The sequence below is a fragment of the Nematolebias whitei genome, chromosome 5, assembly GCF_014905685.2.
Source record: "Nematolebias whitei isolate Nwh7 chromosome 5, NemWhi1, whole genome shotgun sequence".
NCBI classification, from domain to species: domain Eukaryota; kingdom Metazoa; phylum Chordata; class Actinopteri; order Cyprinodontiformes; family Rivulidae; genus Nematolebias; species Nematolebias whitei.
In genome coordinates, this window is record NC_056502.1 from 14,890,779 (window position 1) to 14,912,967 (window position 22,189).

General features: G+C 37.3%; 2 protein-coding genes across 2 annotated transcripts in view; both read left to right on the plus strand.

Moving 5' to 3' along the window:
* The first annotated feature begins 26 nt into the window (after positions 1 to 26).
* On the plus strand, positions 27 to 14,790 carry c1s.2 (complement component 1, s subcomponent .2). The gene is made up of 24 exons (XM_037676605.1): positions 27 to 48; positions 1,239 to 1,429; positions 1,529 to 1,709; positions 2,247 to 2,372; positions 2,606 to 2,799; positions 5,478 to 5,628; positions 5,719 to 5,834; positions 5,933 to 6,008; positions 6,108 to 6,242; positions 6,333 to 6,407; positions 6,483 to 7,251; positions 9,196 to 9,276; positions 9,621 to 9,834; positions 10,623 to 10,806; positions 10,887 to 11,027; positions 11,222 to 11,427; positions 11,536 to 11,683; positions 11,777 to 11,895; positions 11,993 to 12,071; positions 12,186 to 12,320; positions 13,557 to 13,631; positions 13,723 to 13,928; positions 14,013 to 14,227; positions 14,427 to 14,790. Exons 1-24 carry the CDS (start codon positions 27 to 29, stop codon positions 14,788 to 14,790), a joined length of 4,203 nt encoding a protein of 1,400 aa, XP_037532533.1.
* A 4,200-nt stretch (positions 14,791 to 18,990) lies between these two features.
* The window catches only part of tapbpl (TAP binding protein like), a 6,396-nt gene continuing 3,197 nt past the window's right edge, over positions 18,991 to 22,189 (plus strand). Inside the window, exons 1-4 of the mRNA XM_037676225.1 lie at positions 18,991 to 19,036; positions 19,509 to 19,721; positions 19,797 to 20,066; positions 21,216 to 21,416. Of these exons, the coding sequence (XP_037532153.1) occupies positions 18,991 to 19,036; positions 19,509 to 19,721; positions 19,797 to 20,066; positions 21,216 to 21,416 (730 nt within the window). The remainder of the gene's footprint in view (positions 19,037 to 19,508; positions 19,722 to 19,796; positions 20,067 to 21,215; positions 21,417 to 22,189) is intronic.

The window sequence follows — 22,189 nt, forward strand, 5'->3', positions numbered from 1 at the left end:
ACAGCATTATAACAGGGACAGAGTTCATGATCATAATCTGCACTTTGAATCTACAGTTTTGTTTTATGTAGTTTTTTTTCTGTTAAATATGTACAAAATAAAAAAAATTGCTATGTTAAACCAGATTATAATTTTTACATACTGATTTGGACCTCTTCGCAGCAGGAACTACTTCAATGCATTCAGGATTAAAGTCATGAGGGTTTTAGATTGGGGGTGTTATTCATTCATCTATTCCTTCAGTAATACCTGATATCAGCTCTAGAGATGATACAGATGACTCTTAACTTGCTGATAAAAACCATTATGTGACCTGTGATGACTGTGGAAGCCAATCCCAGCGTCCAGGATCACTTGCTGAGCAAGCTGTTCTACTTATTATTGGGATGGGATGGGATTATTGAGCATGCATCAGGATAAGCTGTTCTACTAATTTTCCTGTAGAAATCTGCATGTATTGTATCTAAAACAGACAACAGTATTGGGCAAGAGGATAAATACTCTTTAGAAGTCAACAGGTTGTGCAACCCTTTACTCAGGCAACCATGACTAAATAATAATTTGGAAATGTATCACAAATGAGTCATGCGAAAAGTTGACTGTTGCCTACTGGATCATTGTCTACTTAAACATCAACATAACCAAAAGTTGATGTGGAAAAAAGTTTGACACAGGCAGCTTTTCCACGACTTTCAGATTTCTTGACGTCTCAACGGACCTTTTGAACTGATATTGAGTTGATAAGATGTTGCTGTAGCCACGCAGTCCCTCCAGCAGTTTGTTCTTAAAAATTCTTTACTAAAATGTGTTTAAAACATCTTCTGTAGCCAATCGTTGTTTTTGGTACGTCCGCATGATATTAAAAACAGTTCCTCTTAAACAGTTTAACAGCGCAGCTTCGTCACAGTTTTTGTTGCAACACATCGTAGTTAACTAATTTCTCTTGTTGGGCAAGAAGAAAGTGCACAGATTCTGATACCGATCCAGAGAAAGGTTAAAAAAAAAAAAAACAGAAACGTAGGTTATTCCATTATGTAAAAATACCACCCCCAATTTTTAAAATAAAATATAGAACTGCATTGTCTCTATTTAACGTAATTACATTTATTCATACAACTAGGACTCTTATGACCAAATGGTAACAAATGAGCCTTTTCTTTTTTCTGTCCAGAATGTGTTTCTTTATATTTTTTCTTGTTATAATTTTCTTTTTCCAACGCTTTCCTTTAGTCTCCTACTTCTCTTGCTACCCTGCTCGACATATTCATTGCTACTGGGATGGGTGGAGTCTCCAGGGTATCCCATGGGTTACTTACCTCATGCCAGTGTAAACTGGAGTAGATGCGCTCCCAGAGGACACACCCTGTCCATCAGGCTTATCCACCTGGACCTGGAGGAAAGCCAAGACTGTGAAAATGATGCAGTAAAGGTCAGGTTTAGTTACTAACTTGTTCTTTGTCAAGCCAAGGTGATTACCTACTGTGTCATCTGCTTCATTAAGTCTTTTTTAATTATTATTTAAAATCAGGTGTTTTCAGATGAAAGCCCAATAGCTGTTCTGTGTGGCAAAAAGGAATACAGGGAGCTTCAGGAAACAGTGAATCCATCGCTCATCTCCTCCCCGGGTGGCTGCCTCACCCTTTTGTTTCACTCTGACTATTCAAACACGAAGAGACACACCGGCTTCAGAGGGCTTTATACTGTTCAAGGTGAGAGGCTAACAAGTAGATAAAAAATGTACAAGTCTAATTTTATGAATCCTACCAATGTCCGTTGTATTTTTTCTTCAGGAGAGTTCAGCTTGTTGTAGACAACCCTTTGCATTAAAGGGAGGTTGTATTTTTTAGACAACATTCACAATGTCTGTAGTCAGTAGCTGCTAAAGCTAAAGCTGAGATGGAAGCAGTCTCATTATTATTCATGTGACAAAGCTAGGGGGCTGGGATTTCCTTGTTTATGGTGAAAATGAATTGCCAAAATTGAAAAAAGTCCGAAGAGGCAGCAGTGACTGTGGTCTCATCTAAACTAACAGCAGAGAAGTCTTATTGCTTTCCAACAGAATCTGTAAAAACAGCACCAAAGCACACAAAAAAGACTAAAGTTCTGGTTTTCAAAGTATGTTGAGATAGTCAGAAGTTATCAGGGACGTAAAAATGATTTATCCCCCCTCTAAAAGTAACAGCTTTAACCTTTGAATCTTCCACTGACAGTCATGCATCTAACATTTGTCTGGTTTCCTTCGTTAGACTTTGACGAGTGTCGGGAGGACCCAAACAATGAATGCACCCAGTTCTGTCACAACTTCATCGGAGGATACCACTGCTCCTGTAGCCATGGTTACTTCCTAGCTGAGAACAAACACACCTGCACAGGTAAAAATATATTTAGTAGCCAGCTGATGATGCACAGAAAGAAAGATGGGAAGCTGACAGTCCGTGAGACAGAGGACAAATCAAGGAAGGAGAAACAAAACCAAAACATGAAGTGAAATTAGGGAATAGAAGAAGCAGAAGTGATCAGTTCAGAAAAAAAGGATTTTGTCAGTTTTATAAACGTTATTAAAATGATTAGAATAATTACAAATTAGCTCTCGTTTTCAATGCAGTGAGTTGTGCTGAAGACCTGTCAGGGCTGAGCAGAGGTGAAATATCCAGTCCCTTTTGGCCTGAGACATACGCAGAAAACGCCAACTGTCGGTACATCCTGTCTGTGGAGGAGCACCTTCAACTGGAGCTGCACTTCTCTGATGTTTTTGATGTGGAACAAAGCAATGACAGTCAATGCATAGATGCTCTGATCGTAAGTATAAAGTCGGGGCACCCAAACACCTCACACATATGTTGTATTCTTCTAAAACTGTGTCTTTCTACAGCAAAAAATTAAAAAGAGGAAGTTCTGGCAGAAGTGTGGAAAACTTGGATTTGACAATTAGTGACTCATTCAACTACTGGTAGTTTCACAGTTTTCCAAATTAGGATCTGTTTTTTTTTTTCAGTGACGTTATTCTACAAAAAACACAAACTTTGACATCAAACATGAAACACCTTTCCATAGTGATTCAAATTAATTTTAAATATAAATTGCTAAAAGGTTGATGAAACAAATGTTAAACTCTTGGGCAATCCATTTTTATGCTTTAAGTGTGACACATCATTCACATCCATCACATTCTTCTAGGTTACACCCTGAAAGACAAATTTACAATCGATGACGCTGGGGCATAAAAAAAGAAAACGTGCCTCGTACAGACAGGAAAACGAAGCTACGTGCAGCAACAGAGGGACTTTCAGACCGGTTAAAGTGAGAAACCTTTAATGTAAATCTGCTTGTTTCCAACGTATTGTCTGCCACTCAGAGTTGAACGAAAAAGGACTTGAATTTGTGCTAATTTATGTCGAAGCTGACCTACGTTTGATCGGATACACCACTGAATATGTAAGACTTGAAGACTTAAACAGCAACATATTTTAAATGCTCAGGGTAAATCTTGTCCAATAGAAATAATTAAAGAACCAGTCAAAAGCTGGAATATATTTTTTTAATTCTTCCCTTCAACAATTGTCATCATATTTATTTATTTTCTATATAATGAAACACTGAGGACTGTATACTCATGTGAATGAATGTAGTGAACAAGATGTAAGCCTAGAAAGTTCCTTTAGAAACTTTGATGGGGACTGCCACATTGCGGTCATTATTTTGAATTTTTGATTTGACAGTACTGTACGTTCGAGTTCGCTCTCAGCAACAACCAAATTTCAGCTTATCGTGGCAACAAATCAATGAGTTATAGTCATTTTTTATTTTAAGCTATGGTAGCCATCTTAGATTTTTGATTTGCCGTCAGAGTCTATTAGGGATCGTTCTCAACTACCAATACACCAAATTTCTGATAAATAGCTCAAAAATCCTCTGAGTTATATCCATTAGAATTAGCTTTGGTGGCCATCTTGAATTTTTAGATTTGAATTCAGAATGTGTTGAGCATCGCTGTCAGGTACCAACACGTGATTTCAGTTCAATATCGTTTAAAATATCCTGATGCACGCTCAATAATCCAGGTAGAAAAACCTAAAAAAGTTAAATCTGGTCCTCTGGACATTCAAAAAATAAAACAAAAAAACCCCAAAACAAAACAAAAAAACTGTAGAAACGTTTCGTCTTTCATCCGAAAGACTTCTTCAGTCAGACTGAAGAAGTCTTTCGGATGAAAGACGAAATGTTTCTACAGTTTTTTTTTTTTTTTTTGAATGTCCAGAGGACCAGATTTAACTTTTTTAGATCTTTTAAAACAGTTCAGTTATCATATTTTTTCCCTTTTAGCTAAGGCGGCCATCTTGGATTTTAAATTTGCATTAGGAATATATAACAACTCGTTCTCAGCTACGACCATAACACATTTCAGCTCAATATCTCAAAGAATTAGTCATTCTGAGTCAGTTTTGAGTTTTCTGAGGTAGCTGTGGCAGCCACCTTGAACCAAAATGGCTCCAAAAGTTAATCAGTGTTTTGTTCCGAGACCTCTCCCCTCTGCGTCATGTGACCTCATTGTCGCAGTTAGAAGCTGTTAAGAGTTCTGTCAGTGTTTTTCAATGAGAAAAGTTGTGCATTTGTTTGCAAATTACATTGCCATGGTAGCACGAAACATCAATAAAAGTAATTGCACACATCACAGTGCAGAACCGGTCGTTTTGGTATAATATTTGTGGGGGTAGACATTGCAGTTTACTGCATTACCAGGCGGCTGTGGCTGAGTGGTTAAAGCAGTCATCCTCCAATGCAAGAGTTGGGGGTTCAAATCCACCAGCAGTCACATACTTAAGTATCCCTGGGCAAGACACTGAACCCCTCATTGCCTCTGATGTGTGTCCCATTGGTGTATGAATGTGATCTAAAGCTCAGATTAGTCTCTTTAGAATGATTTGTTCAATTAGCTTTGTATAGATCTAGTAGAGTGCTGTATGAACGGGTAAATGAGGCACAGATTGTAGTGTAAAGCGCTTTGAGTGTCTTGATAAGATAGAAAGGTGCTATATAAGTACTGTCCATTAAAGTTGAAGGAAGAGCAAGACCCTTTTCAGGTGGATAATAATAAGGTGGTTGCCTGACTAGGAAGTCCCTAATAAAGCAAAAAGTACTTTAATATCCCTCAGAGGGGTTTGTACACATAGTTGACTGTTTTGTTGTATGTTATTTTGCATTCTAACTTATTCCATACCATCTGAGTTGGGTGTGTATTTGTCAGATCATCTAGACTGTCCTCATGGTCAGATGAATGTCCAATGCTTCAATGTCCTGTTCAAACACAACCGTTCTTCCCAAACAGACAACTAATGGCGGAGATGTGATTTAAATTGGTTTGCTGCAGTACGCCTTGCTGATGTAGCTAAATAGCAGTTTGAAGGCCTTGTGAACTGTTTTATCGGGATAAGGAAACTTCAGTTGGTTGACATTTCCTGCGGTGATGTGTTTGACAGATTGAGACTAACCCCGGGACTCTGGGGTCGTTCTGCGGTAACAAACCTCCTCCATCTCCCCTTCTCACTCACTCCCATCATGTCCAAATCCGCTTCATGTCTGACGGTTTCGGCTCCAACAAAGGCTTCAGCCTCCACTTCAAGACCAGAGGTAATCCAGCTCCTTTAATATAATGAAAAAAAAAAAAACTAGTATTTTTTTTAAGTATTTGTTGAAAAGAACTTGTGCTCTCATACACAGATAAGGTTTGTAGACCAGAAGTGACCTCAAACTCCATCATGACTCCTCAGGAACCAGAATATCATCGGGGACAACAAGTGAAAGTGACATGTGATGTTGGCTATGCTGCAAATTTAGTAAGTCCACCAAAAAAACAAACAAACAAATATATAAAAATAACTCTACCTGCCACACTACACTATAAAACCCTAAGCTTCCATTTGGTAATTACCAGGACCAGGCCCTGTTAACACAGTATGAGACAACCTGTCAGAGCACAGGCACATGGGCTCCCATTTATCCCTGTGAAAGTGAGTCAGACTAAAATCAATGCAGGTTTTTTACTTTTTCACTAGTTTTAGGTTTCTTTTATTGAGCTTGCCTGTTGTGCTTCTTACTCATATGTACAGTTGTGGATTGCGGTGTGCCGCCGATTGGAGACAATAGCATCCTTCAGTTGGTGGACTCAGTTCAACAAAGCACCACGTATAACGACCAGATCCAGTTTCACTGCAATTCAAAATACTACAAACTGGAAGGAAATGGTGACTACATAAATCCTTCCCACATATGTTCTCAGGTTAACTGATGTGTTATTCATTAGTTTTACCAATGCGCTTACTTCAATCTTTCAGGCACATACACATGTCACGCCAGCGGTGAATGGGTATCAGTGGACGGCAAGGAAGGGATGCCAATATGTACTGAAGGTAGGTTGTTGTTTCTCTTTCCATAGCAATCACCTATTTTGGGGATCTTTACTGATTATCTTTGTGCATTTTTAGTGTGTGGGATTCCTGAAAAACACTCTTCAAGTTCAGGCAGAGTTTTGGGAGGAAATAATGCAGCACTGGGAGAAATACCGTGGCAACTTTTAATAAAAGAACCAAAAAGAGGAGGAGCTTCGCTGATAAACGATCGCTGGGCTGTCACCGCTGCACATGTAGTGACTGGATTTGGAGGAACCTTACAACTCTCAGGGGGACTAGTATATGAATCATCGACTAATGCATCTGTCATCTACAGTGAGAAGATTATAATTCATCCTGGCTATGAAAATAACGAAGAAACAAATTTTGATAATGATATTGCTCTTATAAGATTCAAGTCTAGAGTGAACTTGGGTCCAAACCTCCTTCCTATTTGTTTGCCAAGAGCAAGTAGGGGAGTCATAGAAAATGAACAAGGCACAGTGTCAGGATGGGGGGTTACTCGCGAGAATGAGAAGTTTGTCCTCTCACAGGTTTTACAATACACTCATATTCCAGTTAAATCCTTATCCATCTGTGAAGACACACCTACCGCTAAAAACAAAAAAGGGACTTTCACTGACAACATGTTCTGTGCTGGAGCAGATGGGAAGGACAGTTGTCCTGGAGACAGTGGCGGTCCTTTTTTTTCACCCATGCTGTCTTCAAATGGAGGACCTCATTTCCTAATTGGCATTGTGTCCTGGGGACCCAAGTGTCGGACTCGTGCCTACAAGGGCTATTACACTAAGGTGGAGAATTATTTAGACTGGATTCAAAAAACAATTGAAGCAGAAGAAAACCAGTAACGATAAAGCCAAAAAACCTTTTTGATATTGATGAAAAAAACAAAAAACAATACTATGTCTGAATAATCTCTCTAAACTAACAACTCGTTTGAAAAAGATCAAATAATCAAATATTCTAAAATTACCAGAAAATGACAGTCATGCATTATGATCAATATACTCCACTACTTACTTTACCTTAAAGAAAATGTGAACAAATCATCTGCAGACTTTAAAAACTTTAAATCTTACATGGTCTATTCATTTAGTGTGAAACTAAATCTACAGATAACGTATGTTTTGCATTAAGCATATCAGGCATAAAAATATAACTCTGAATAAACAGTATGACAAAAATGGTTCAGTATAACAATTTTTAAAATTAGAACTCTCTCACCATAAACCAGTATGTATCATATTAAAGCAAATTATGAATAAAACAAAAAAAATTGTGCAGTGTGTGTCACTGTAACACGTTATACACAATTAATACGAAATAAACAATAACTCTCAGAGGTTTATGTTGTTATTTGCATTGTAAAAATAACTTTAGATTTCTTATTATAATCTTTTAAAATCGTTACCTTTTGATTACTCATATTGCTGAAGATTTGATATGATGAGTGAAGGTTTTAGTTATGACTCTGTTACACATCTAACTTTACAGCTTGTCATGTGAATAATTTTTTTAATGTTTTTTTTCTCCAAGAATGTGTTGCAACAATATAATGTTATTTTGAGCAGTCAGTGACAAGTTTATATAATTGTTACTGAGGGACATGAACAAAAACTGTTATTGCAAAGAATCAGTCACTGCTTTGAAATGTACTGTGCTGAAAACAGTCACCAGCAGCTGAAACATTAATAAAAAACACAAGTTTCAGCAAATTTAGAGGTGGTGCCCCTTTTTATTCAGTGTGACTTAAGGTTTCCAGGGTTACATAGACATAGAAGCTCTGTGTCTATGGATATCATTACAACGAAATGCATTTGTGAATAAAACCGGTTAATCTACTTGTTTTTCTATTTCTCGGTGTAAAGCACAAGATAAGTTGCAAACTTGCTGTAAACGCTTCATAAATTGCTGCTGCGATAATAAACAGTAATTTTTATATTAAATCTATATGAATAGAAATTAGAATTTAAAAAAGGGGCGAAAAGTTGCACACATTTTTAAGTTTAACCTTAGCCATGTTTTTTTAATTTAAGTACAGTAATCTAGTTTAATCTGTTAGTCTATGTAGTTAAGTGAACATAGCCTACATGGATGGGTACAGTAAAAGCTGAAAACATGTTATTTACAACTTTAAATTTTTCAATTAAAATGTAGTGCTTAAGAACATGCACCCAGGGAACTTGTTATCACCATGGCAACACTTCCTATTGAAGCTCCGGAAGACTCAGGATTGTGGGAAATGTAGTTTAAATTTAAACGGAAGCAGAGCGGTTACACTAGGGACAGAAATACGTTTAATACTGCTAAGAAACAATATCACCACACTGTTTGGTCATTTTGAATTAGTAAGAAGTTGCTTCAACCTGCTGCTTGAAGATCCAGAACTTTTAAAACAAGTTTGTTCTCATCCAAAGTGAAACAATCGAGGGGCGTGATGATGTCTGAAAAATATAAACACCACCATCTTGTGGTTTAATTATTAAAGACAGTGGATACAATAACTATTATATAAAAATATAAACAATACAACTTGAAAACATAAAAATAATCAAGTTAGATCAATAAATTGTATTTGATGACTTCTCATGTAACTGCTGTTGTTGTTTTTAATTCCTCACAAAATGTTCACAATTTTCCCCTTTTCTGTTTGTTTCTGCTCTTGAAAGTCAAGGATGTTCTTGATTTTGCCAAGACAAACAAACCATATTCCTGGCAATAACGCAATGAGTTGCTAAACATTTGAAACTGCAGCCATTAGGACATTAATGTTTTACTTGTTTGTCAGACTTTTGCTACTACACGGGCAGATTAGATCACTCATGGATAAACTCAGTCTCAGGATGGGGTGGATTTCTTTTACTGTCTGGTAAGTTTTATTTAGATTTTTGATCATTTATATGAGCTTGTTTTCTAACACATTTTTGTGTCTTAATTCTAAAAGCCCCAATAAATACCAGCTAACAACTGGAGAATTTCTTCTTCTTAGTGCTGTTATAATGATGTACTGTAGAATACTATAGGTGAGCATATTTCAAAAGGCTAATGGATCATTCAAAAGCACGCCATTAATAATGTCCTAAATATTATTTGGCCTCAACACTTGTGATGATGTCACTGTGTTTGTTCTTTTCTGTTTGAATTAACTTTGGACCTGCAGCTCACAGGACAACAGACTAAAAAACACACTGAACTCCTTTTGCACCTCTCCAGGTTTCTGTATGTGTTGGTGTGTGAAAGCCTTCCGCTGCCTGACTCAGATCTTCCCATGCATGGGGAGGTCCATTCCTCCCAGTATCCTGAGCCGTATCCCCCAAACCTGCAGGAGCAATGGGACCTCAGTGTGCCAGAGGGCTTCCAGATCCGACTAACCTTCACACATTTGGACATCGAGGCGTCTGCTGGCTGCTTTTATGACTCACTTACAGTCAGAACCTTACTTTACATTACAAACAAGAACAATATTCCAGGATCTTTTACAAAAAAATTCTCAAAAATAATAATGTTTGCACTAAAGAAACATTCATTAACTCATAACTACAAATGATTCTTGTTGCTGATGTTGACTTTATGTTATGGGGATTATAAAATTACTTAGGCAGGCATTTTACATTTTTTAGGATTTTAGGTTAAGATGAACAGCTAACTGATGATTAGCCCAAATATGTTGCAGCACAGATTGTAGTCTCAGGTCAGCAAATCTTTTGAATGTTCCCACCAGTCAGCTTCAATTTACTACCAGTTTACAATACAAACTTTACTGAAAATACTCGATCAGTTGATGAGTTTTTGAAGTTTATCTGTAGTAAATAAAGTACATGACTGCAGATCTGATTATTCTGCAACACAAGTATTTAGTTTCAGGCGTAATATTTTATTTCAATCTGAGATATTGTGTTCATCCAGAAACTTCAGCTTTTTCAACCACTGATACTGCTAAGTATTCAACATTATTATTTTTTCTTGCTTATCGATAAACTCTCCAATTAGCCAGACTTGGTTGTTCATGAACAACTGAACTACTTTTAGTTTCTTTCTAGCAATACATCTGGTTTAAATCCAGGCCACAATTACATTTTCCTTATGAATTGAGAAGAAATTTGTGCAAAATACAGCTTTGTATTTGCTGATATTTTGTTCTCAGTTAGAATTTTTTTGTTCCATTTATTTATTTGTTTTTCCATTGTGTTTAGTTTATCATCCTTTACCTGTCAGGTGCTTTATGGTGAAAAGCTGCTCTGGAAGTTCTGTGGCAGTGTGAACTCTACTGACGGGCTCCACCCAGGCTACGAGCCCATTTTGACTCCAGGAAACAGAATCACCCTCATTTTCCAGACAGATCACTACAATGCAGAGCGCCATCAGAACGTGGGATTCTCCGCTCAGTACCAGGCCATAGGTGCCACAGTCTCTACTTGTCTTCTGTCACTTCCTTTCTCCACAACTATCCCGCTAACGCAGAAACATTCTCATCTTTAGACACAGATGAATGTTCGGCACCAGAACCTGAAGATGCATCAGGTCCTCTCTGCTCTCAGATCTGCCTCAACACACTGGGGTCATATCTCTGCTCCTGTCACCATGGTTACGAGCTACGCTCTGACCAGCGTACCTGCACGTGTGAGTTTGATGCGGATACAGTACAAGCTTCAGTTACTGATTATGCATCTCTTTTTCATATTTAGATGTTGAAAAACACAATCCTAAACTTATGAAAAACTGATTTGAAAATTTTATTTGAATTTTGTTAAAAATATAAAGTAAAATGACAAAATTACAAATCTTTACTTAAGCATTGTCTTCCCTGTGTCTAGTATCTTGTAGTGGAGGTATATTTGATGAACCAGAAGGACATCTGTTCAGTCCTGGTTACCCAAACGTTCTGCCTCACACTATGTCCTGTCAGTACGTCATTTCTGTAGAATCTGGCTTCACTGTCGCTCTTAACTTCTCTGATAAATTTCACATTGAGAGTGTGGACACAGAGGAAGGCCCAAAATGCCTCTTTCACTGGCTGGAGGTAATTCATGCAGCTTTACATGCTTTTAATAAAGTAAACAAAGGTAAATGTCTCTAAGATGTATGTTGTTGAAAAATAAACACATTTTGAACAAAATGGTTCTAAAAGGTGATCATACCAAACCAAGAGTCCATGAAGTTGTGCGGTGGAACAAGCCCAGGACTGATAGACACAAACTCAAACATTGTTACGCTGAACTACCACACTGATGATCACGGACTGAGCAACGGTTGGAGCCTGGACTACAGCACCAACAGTGAGAGGATGAACGTCTCAATAAGTGAATGAGTAATTAAACTGTAGCTGAAGATCAAATTAGCAGCTGATCACGTCTTTACTTTGTTTCTAGGAGTGAAGTGTCCACTTCCTGGTAATGTAGTTAAAGGCAGGGTCACTCCCTCTCTGACTGAATACTTCTACAGAGACTACATCTACGTGCGCTGTGATCAAGGATACAAGCTGATGGTGGTAAGTTCATACCTTTTTATGTTTGTAAATTTAAAATTAATGTTTTAGTAATGTAGTATTGTAATCCGTGTCTTTCCTTTATTTATTTCTGGGTCAGGATGGTCATGAAATTGAGAGTTTCTCCACTATTTGCCTAAACAATGGACAGTGGCACCTCCCTCTACCTGAATGCCACAGTATGTTAGATTTGAGCTGGGTCAAAACATACACGGAAAATAAAACTCAGAAGTCCATTTTATCATTTTCAGTGTGTCGCTGACAAAGTAGACATATTTTCTGTTCTTCTATAGTAATTGATTGTGGTGAACCTGAACCTTTGCTGAACGGAGGAGTGGCTTTCCAGTCTGGCTTCAAGAATCAGTATCTTTCTGTTGTTGAGTATCACTGTGATGAACCATTTTACGTCCATCTTGGTGGCATTAATGGTAAGATTCTAACACGTAGTATTGTCTCACAGATTTAAACATTTTCTATATTACCGGTACTTTCCATTATTAGCATTTATGATAGCCCATCACTAAAAGATAAGAGATAATGTGACTGTGTTTGAATTTTTGTGTGTCTCTACTTGTTTTTTAGTAGTTCTTTTTAGGACAGGGAGTTACAGGGCCCAAAGATCGGTCCTAAAATGTTGAAATGCAGTTTTGAGTTTAGGATTAGGGCTATAGTGTGTGTTGCATATAAGTTAAGGTTAAAGTAAAGTAAAGTGCTATGTGTTGTCATCATTGTATTTTCCCATACAATGATGAAATTAGTTCTCTGCATTAATTAGCCCATCACGCGTGGGATACACTCAGATGCAGCAGTGGGCAGCTATGTAAGCACCCCGGGAGCAATTGGGGATTAGGTGTCTTGCTCAAGGACACCACGACATGTGGGCATGGTGGGGAGTTGAACCTGTGACTTTCTGGTCCCAAGTTGGCTGCCCTACCTCTACACCATCTCGGCCCCAGAGGGGTTACAGAAATGATTAGTACAAGTTCAAGTTCAAGGTTCTTTATTGTCATTCGCATCACACGAGGTGGAACTAAACTGTGTACTCAAGGTTCCAGTTAGGACCTTATTAGGCTAAAGAAATTATTAGAAGTCAATACAATGTTCTAATAAGGACATAAATACAAACGCGTGTGTGTTCATTTGTACCTATGACAGCAAAATATTGTCTGAAACAGTGTATAATTTTTAATGAAACTTTCAATAATCATGTAAGAACAACTTATTAACTTTTGAAAATAACCTAAATTTAAGATGGTTGTCATAGTTACTCAAAGTTAGCCAATTAGAAAATGTCCTCTGTTATTATTACTATTATAATTTTGTTTCAGCTGTTGAGCTAAAATATGGTTTGCTCATAGCTGAAAGTCATCCCAAGCACATACTCCTGAGTACTATCAGATTGTCTAAATAAATAAATATATTTATATATATATATATGGCAGTGGGTTATATGCATTCCTTTAAAAAAACCGCTGGGATTATAATCTAATACGTTTTTTTCCATCCTGAATTATATTGTATGTAAAAAATGAAAAAATGTTGACAATGTGAAAGAAATCAAAATTACAGTGTGTGCCGACTTAACTGTTGTAAGAGTATGTTCAGGTAAGGTACAGGTCACTCTCAGATGTTGAGTCATTTTTATTCTGTGTTTCACTCCTCAGCTACTTTCACTTGTGAAGCAGACAGAAAATGGAGATCCAACCATGAAAACATTTTCAGTCCAATATGCCTTCCAGGTATTACTTTTCATCTCTATATTTTTACATCTTTACAACTTTACCTGGCATATCTACTTTATTTAAGTATGTATATCCGTGATATATCCAGTGTGCGGTCGACCAACAAAACAAATCAATGACTTTGAAAGGATTATTGGAGGAAAAGATGCTCCAGAACATACCATCCCCTGGCAAGTGTTGTTAAATGTAGGTGGCAACAGGGGAGGAGGTGCAGTCATAGCAGATCGCTGGATTCTGACTGCAGCTCATGTGGTGGTATATAATGGACAAAAGATACAAACCAACGCTGTAGATGTGAGTAGTATTTGGTAAGTGTTGTCTGGTCATCTACTGACTCTATGGTCTCCCATCCATATATTTTCTTCTAATGATTTGCAGATTTACATGGGAGGCACAGATGTTCACAGAATTGGAACAAGCCTTTTGCATCCTGCTTCAATCCATGTTCACCCTGAATACAACAACGCTGACAATTTAAACTTCGACAATGACATTGCACTGGTCAAACTGCCAGACCCGATCAGGTTCAGTGCAGCTATTATGCCAGTGTGTCTGTCAGCAGAGGATGCCACATATGTCACAGGCATGATAGGGTAAAGGAAAATGAACTCTGTCAATTTATATTACCATAAAATTTATTTGACACCATTTATCATTTCTTAGGTGAACTGTTCTTATTTTATAGTTAATTCTTCCCATATGTTTTACCTGCATAAAATAGCCAAACTTTTTTTGTGAGCCAACTGGTTTTCAATTTAAAATGTTGATTAATGTTTCTTATTCTGTTTTTAGGCAGGTTTCAGGCTTTGGTATTACCATTGAGAAAGGCCGGCAGATGTTAACAAATAAGCTGAAGTATGTGAAGCTTCCTTTAGTGAGTCAGGAGATATGCAATAGTTCAATCACAATGAAGAGAAGTATGTCCGACACACCAACACTGACAGATAACATGTTCTGTGCTGGAATTCCTGAAGGAAAGACAGACTCTTGCAAAGGTGACAGTGGAAGTGTCTTCACTTTGACTGAAAACGGACAATTTTGGGCTGCTGGAATTGTCAGCTGGGGGCTCAATTGTGAACAGAAGGGAACATATGGAGTCTACACCAAAGTTGATAATTATCTGGACTGGATCAACAAGGTCATGCAGGAGAAATAAAGCAATAAATACACAAGCTATAGTGAAAATGTCTTTGAGGCCAATGTAAAATCATCAACCACAATACAAGCCAGGCTAAACCTAATTTGTCTCAGTGTTGTAGAATAAACTTTTATTGTTCACCAATTTTTCAACTGGTTGTCAGTCAATGCATTTTATTTGAATCTCAGCAACAACAAAAAAAAGTTCATATATAGTTAGAAAACAAAAAGTTTAATCCAGATATTTGTGAATTCTTGCATGCTTGGGATGTGTATCAAGTAAACACATCTTCTGTCTCCTGTGTTGCTGATTATCTGTCTTATAAGGATCAGTATGTACACGAGAATTCAAGCAACAATTAGTAAACACAACACAATGGTGAAGATGTCTTTGAGCCTAATGTAAAAACGACAACCACAATAAAACACTCTAAAATACAAGATAAATCATACATTTAGAAAAGTACAGGGGAATATGAGTTACTAATCCAGGTTCGCAACACAAATAATAAACACAACAAGTGTTGAAAAAGGTTTTGAGACTAAAGTAAAAACAGAACCAATCACAATTCAGCCAATTCTAATCCTAATTAAAAACTTGAAATTCAGTCATTTTTAACAAACTTAATTTGTTGAAAACATTTCCAACTGATTGTACACTGGTGTCTTCTAAATAAAGTGATTCAATCCAAAAAAAAAAAGTGTTTTCCACATTACATACAATATCTTGTTTCCTAGCTGGTTGCCAGATCAATATCTGCTTTAACGGCATTGATGACTCAAATATATGGGAAGTAAAGCGTCTATTAATTTTTTTTCCCCTTGTTCAAAACAAACAAACAAAAAAGAGTCACTTGACCTGAGCTCAAATCGTGTGGTTTAAGTAACATTATAGTCTCTAAGTTTTTACTGTTATTATACAATGGTGGAGCCAGTGTTAGCATAATTTTTAGGGGGGGGGGGGGTTGCCAAAGCAAACCGAAAAACAGTGTAGATTAAACTCTACTGAAGGACACCACAAGTTACAACTAGACAGCATTTATATAAGTTTAAATATGAAACATATCCCCTAAAATAAAAAAAAGAAACACCCATGTTCAGAAATTATCTTAACCAACTTTAATGTCTGATGAGTTTGATCAAGTCTCAGTCGACACACACAATGTCACACACTCACTTTTCCATGACTTTCTGTGTACATTTAAATTTTTAACAGAGCTAGTCAAATGTTTAGTGTCCTCTAATTATATGCTGCTCCTGCACTATATGCCTTAATTAAACTTTTGTTCTGGGCATGCCACTTTTAAACCTGAGGCATTTTATATGGCAGTAAAAGTTTAATTTCATTCCTCTGGAACGTCTCTGAGACATTCAAAGACCCCATTAGATGTATTTAAACAACTCAAATAAATATGGGTATCCACAGTAACAGGCATGACGATGTAAAGAAGCCAAAACAGACACATTTTTATTACTGTTAAATGTTTTACATTTACCTCTTTTGTACTTGTTCTGTCTCAGTTTGTATTTAAACATTTCTAGAAAAAAAATGGAATTATGTTTCAATCAAATTTACCTTACATCCTTCCAAGGGAGATGTCTGGGTTTGGCATAATGGCATTATGAAATATCAAAAGCCAGTTTTGTAAACAGACAAACATGAAATCTGCTGATTAATAAAAAGCTCAACATACCAAATGTGAGAAGTAACATGTTTTGTGCACAAGTACTAGAGTTCCCTTGCCAATGGTGAAATACTGTTGACTCTAAATGAAGAAGATAAAAACAAACACATACCTCTAGGCTGCTGGTCAGTAGAGTTTTGGATGTTCAAACCAAAGAACATACAGATCATTTGGAGTTTATACTGGAGAAATAAAACAGTGCAGGAAAATAAGATGAATAAATGACAATGAAAAACACTTCTTAGTGCACAAACTTATTGTTTCCTGCTTTGCTTGACCAACTTTTTCATTTCAGATCTGCTACCAACAGGTTTACTTGTTGTCCCTCCCTCACTTTTCCTTCCTGACCAACATTTTATGTGATAATCCAAAACGGTGATATTCTGAAATCTTGCATAATACAGATTATGCACATTCAGCTACCACAGAATACGTCAAGTTTGCTTATAATAACTATACATAGTTTGCCTTTTTAATTCAATTCAAAAATACTTTATTAATCCCAGAGGGAAATTATTTGTTGTTGTAACTCATTATCCTAATTTCATTAAGAGCTGTTATAAATACTGATGGCTGTAGACAGGAAGGATCTCTTGTAAAGGTCCATCCCACAGTGGGTCCTAAGAAACTGGCTGCAGATGCCGGTCGATCCGTCCACCCAGACTCGACTGGCCTCTCAGTTCCTCCAGGCTGTAGGATCACCCGAATGCCAGGTAGAACATCTCCCAGAGCGATGGTCACTCCTCCCAGCAGTCTGCCGAGCTCCTTGTTGCTGCAGACAGACAACTGTAGGTGCCGAGGGACGATCCTGTCCTTCCACTGTCATGAGCCGTGTCTCCTGCTAGTTCCAGGATCTCAGTGGTCAGGTACTCGAGCACAGCTGGCAGGTAGATGAGAATGCGTCCACAGAACATCCTTTTCAACTCATTTGAGATTTGGGGCTGTAGCTGAGCTATTATTTGAGCTTTTGAGATGTTAATCAGCTGCTGTTGATTGTAGAAAAATGCCTTGTTGCCATGGTTACGCATCATAACAAATGTCCAAAACTTAAAAAGTTTCAGTAAAAATCCTTCCAGCTGCACAGCATTCGATACCAGAGGAAACAATCATCCAAAAAATGTGATTTACATCCAGAAAAAGAGGAATTAAAGTTTCCAAAAGCAAAATCTCAGAATGAAAGTAACAGAGCTGCTCCAACATGCAGCCACCTTGAGCGGCGCAATTCTAGAATAGATGTGTTTAGATGTCCATCCATCCATTATCTTTACCCGTTTATTCCATTTTGGGTCACGGGGGTCGCCGGTGCTCATGTCCAACAATCACTGTGCAAGGGGCGGGGTACACCCTGGACAGGTCGCAAGTCCATCACAGGGCCAAATAGAGAAAAACAACCATTCACTCACACTTAGGGACAATTTAGAGTCACCAATGAGCCTAACATGCATGTTTTGTATCTGGAGAAAACCCACGCATGCACGGAGAGAACAAACAAACTCCAGAAAGGCACCCAGACTGGGATTTGAACCGAGGACCTGCTCGCTGAGAGGCAGCAGCTCTACCAGTTGTGTCACCGTGCTGCCCCATGTGAAACCATTCATTTCTAAATACTGGAAAAAAAAAATCTATTAATCTATTGAATTTTCAGTTCCATAGAAGTTAAGTTTTTGTTGTATTGAATTTTTATATAAGCTCCAATTAGTTTATTGTACATTTCGATTAATGACAATATCAGCTTTCTTACTCACTGACTGGAACTCAAGTTAAATATATTTTCAATAGAAGTTCATGAAGGCTGCATTACGACTTGGTAGTGATTTACCAAAAACAGAAAAACACAGAATTAAAGAAAAAACTTCCAGCTGGCAACAGAACATCCTTCAAAAAGAAATAAATATGTTTTGAAACCAAATAAAACTCCGAATTAACAGGGCTAATGGTGATTGGGCTAAAAAAGCTAAGCTAGTAGTTTTGGAAAACCTTGTTTTCATTTAAATCAAATACATTTGACCTTTAGAATAAACAAAGTTATTAAAAAGTAAAATATAATAATAATTATTTTTTTTTTACAATTTATTATCTGTTATTTTCCAGTCAGCTAGAATACACAAAACTTCTTATCTTATTTTAGCCTTACCGTAGAATTCGGTATGATTTTTATTTGAGCAATACGTGCCTGTTTCCATAGCAACCGGTGACTCACTTATTGCTGCGCTCTGATTGGCTGATCTCCGCTTTCGGTTTTGCTGCTCGCGTCTTCGCTCTGCGCATGCTCCTGACAGCGAAGGACGCATCTGCAGTTTTTAACGCAAAAGTTAACTTTTTCATTCTAATTCAATTAGTTATAGCTGTCCGTTTAGTGAATGCGACGAATGGGGCAAAGAAAGGATTTTCAAACATTCTCGCATGTAAAGAAAAGGTTGACTATATGATGTCTCGGTAGCTTTGAAATCAAAAGTGAAAGTTTTGTGGTGGGCGCTTGATAATTATTTCTCATTAGTTTTTATTGTCATTATCTCGGATTTTATGTCTTCACGATGATTGAAGTAATTTTGTTGGGCTGTTTTTTGATGTTCGTTAATGGTAAGAAGATTCAAACTCGTGGCATCTTATTAAAGCGTTAGACAGTTTATGATAAACTAACAGCTGTAGCGACCTTCAGCTCAGTAAAGGCATCTTTGGAGAAAACTCTTTCAAATAGTCTGATTTATTATCCCTGATTAGGACTTTTGTAGAAGCACAGACTTAAGTTACATAAAGCAAATTTTTAAAATGTAAACATTAGTCTTCAGTAGGCTATACTCTACACAAATTCTTATTTTCTATAAATTTAACATCACAAATCAAGAACTTGTCCTCAAAATAAGTAATTTTTATGAATGTCATCATCTATATTTATATTAAATACATCTTAAAAATTGAATTTTAATTTATATTTTAGTAAGATTTAAAAAAAAAAAGGAATCAGGAGTCTGATAATTCTCTACCAGAGTTTACTTGTTAATGTTAGAAAAGTGATAGAAAAATAAAAAATATATATTTTTTTATTTTTCAGGTGATGGCGTTGCAGATGTCGTACTGTCCTGTGCTTTGGTGGAGGAGGGAGTCGGACTGGGAAGAATGGGAGGTGGTGCTCTTTTCACTCGAACTCCAGCCACTCTGGTTCTACGAGATGTTCCAGTGGGTCCAGATGACTCACTGGACACACTAACTCCGTTTGTCCCCCCTTTGGTCCCTGATCCAGACCTCCTTCTGTTTGAGCTCAAAGGTTTCTCCAATTTTCTGAACATGCATAATCTTAAGTATAAGCAGTGGTTACATTTATCTTATTCCAATGTCTCAGTGTCATCGCCAGAGATCCCCAACGCAGACCTGTTGCTCCACGCAGACTGCAATGAACTGGAGGTGATGTGTGAAATAAGTCGCTACTCTCCTCGGGGACGCCAGGAAGGTTCTGATCCCACTTATTTCATGGTGTCTCTCAGTGTGGAGGAAGTAGACTTCAGCACGTCTCTGATCCTTCAGACTCAGTCAGTGGAAAAGACCCCGTCGACCCTGATTCAAAACAAACTGGGTTTGCCTCTCAGTCAGTCAGGAACTCTGCAGACGAAAGGTAAAACAACCATCAGGGAAAATAAAGTTAAAAGTAAAATATCATTAGAAGAAAGGTATTTTCTGTGAGACAGCAGTGAAAATGCTGCTGTAAATGACTGCTGAAACTTGCTGATGAAGCTAAGTTGTTAAAGTAAAAAGAAGCAGAACATTAAATGCTCAAAAGAGTAAAATGCTGGGTAGAAACTAAAAATATGAAAAAGCTGAATAAAGCATCTGAAAAGTTAACTAAAAGCTGAAAGTAGTGAAATGCTTGCTAAAATCTTAAAGTAGCACATCTAGCTAAAAACAAAGTTTTCAAGGGCTAATTAAAAGCAAAGAGTAGCAAAACATTAGCTAAAAGTAGCTAAATGCTAGCTGAAAGTAGCAAAAGGCTAGCTAAAAGTTTAAAATGTCTAGCTAGAAATTAATAACACTAAAGGATGACTAAAAGAAAAAATTGGTGAAAGGTTAGCTAGAGTCTTTAAATGACAAAAGGCTAGCTAAAATATAAAAGTATCAAAAGTTTAGCTGAAAGCAACAAAAGGCAAAAGTGAAATGATGCTAAAAATTAAAAGTAGCAAAATGTTAGCTTAAAGTAGCTGTTGCTAAAAGACACCGATGAAACTTATGCTGAAGCAAACTTTTAAGACAATGTTTTTAAAGAATTTGAAAAGATCTGAATGTGTTTCTGTTGGGAAAATTATTGTATATGTTGAGTATTTTGCAACGTATTAAAGTTACAAAAAATGCAGCAAAGTTAAGTTAGGTCCTCTGGATGTTTACTTTTTTTTGTTGATATGATTTGTTTTTTATTTATTTTTGTTGATATGATATTGAAATCTTTTACCTGGATTATTGAGCATGAACTTTGATGTTTTGAACCACTTCGACAATGGCTGCCTCAGAGGAGTCGACGGGGGAGAGTGCGGACTCCAGAAACCATCTTATCCACTTGGCCCACTATGTGAGTGTGCTGCTTGTGGGACTGAGTTTGTTGAGGCTCCTCCTCGGACTGATGAAGTCCTTTGAATGAAGGAGGAAATGTTTCAACATAAAATAAAATAAAAACATCCAGAGAACCTGACTTAACTTTGTTGGATTATTTACCTGGAATATTGAGCATGATCTTTAATATTACAAAAAATGCTTTTGTCATTTTGTATCTTAGTGATATTCCTGGTGTTTTCCAACATAAAGTCTGTATCGACTCCTTTGAGAGGCGATGTTCTCCTCAGCTGTGGCTTCAGGCAAGAGGAGGTACCGTTAGGACCGGAGGTTGGTGTCGAATGGAGACTGCAGCACAGAGGAAAAGGCCAGAAAGTGTTGGAAATGAAGACAAAGTTAAACGGTACAGAAGGGGCCTCAGTAGGTGAGTGTGATTAACAACGAACAGGCAGAGCAACTTTTTGATGCAGGCCTGGCCTTTAGTTCTTTTGAGGTTGAGATTGCTTTTTTATGGTAAGGTTTAGTAATTTTTGGTAAATATTGGTCATTAAGAGCTTGGTCGTTAATTCTATTTTCATATTGTATTTAGTATTTTAACAAGAATACACTTCAACTACAACAACATGGCTGTGTAAAAATCCATCAGGCAGGGGGTCCATGTAGATATAAGTTCAACATTTCAAAACATTCACCTCCTCCACCTACTGTAGCCAGTATCTCACTGGGCTGTGACTGTTGGTGACAACAACTTTGTGACGGTTTGGCAACCTTTAAAATTAAATTGTGATGAGTAGAGACAATTATGAGAACTGGACATTACAGGCCCCACGTGACCCGGTTAATTGATGATCGCCTTAACAAACACGTCCGTCAAGTTCTCATCCAGGGTCGGGTGCTCCTTCAGCAGTGTTGTGGTGGATGCCATGAAATATGAGGAAATGGTTTAAACACACAAACTTTATTTCAGTAGCTGTTGAGACTCCATTACTGAACACGATTCTCCTGTCTATTTCTAACACATTTTCTGCCATACCTTATTAGAGCTGTGATTTCTGGCCCGAGCCCAACCCGACCTGACCCGAATTTCGGGTTGGATCGAACAAAAATGATGTGCTTGATGACAATGTTTGTTTTCTCAGTCATCCAGGTATATAACAACAAAAAAGGTTGAATCATGTCATCTGGACTTCGTTTTTT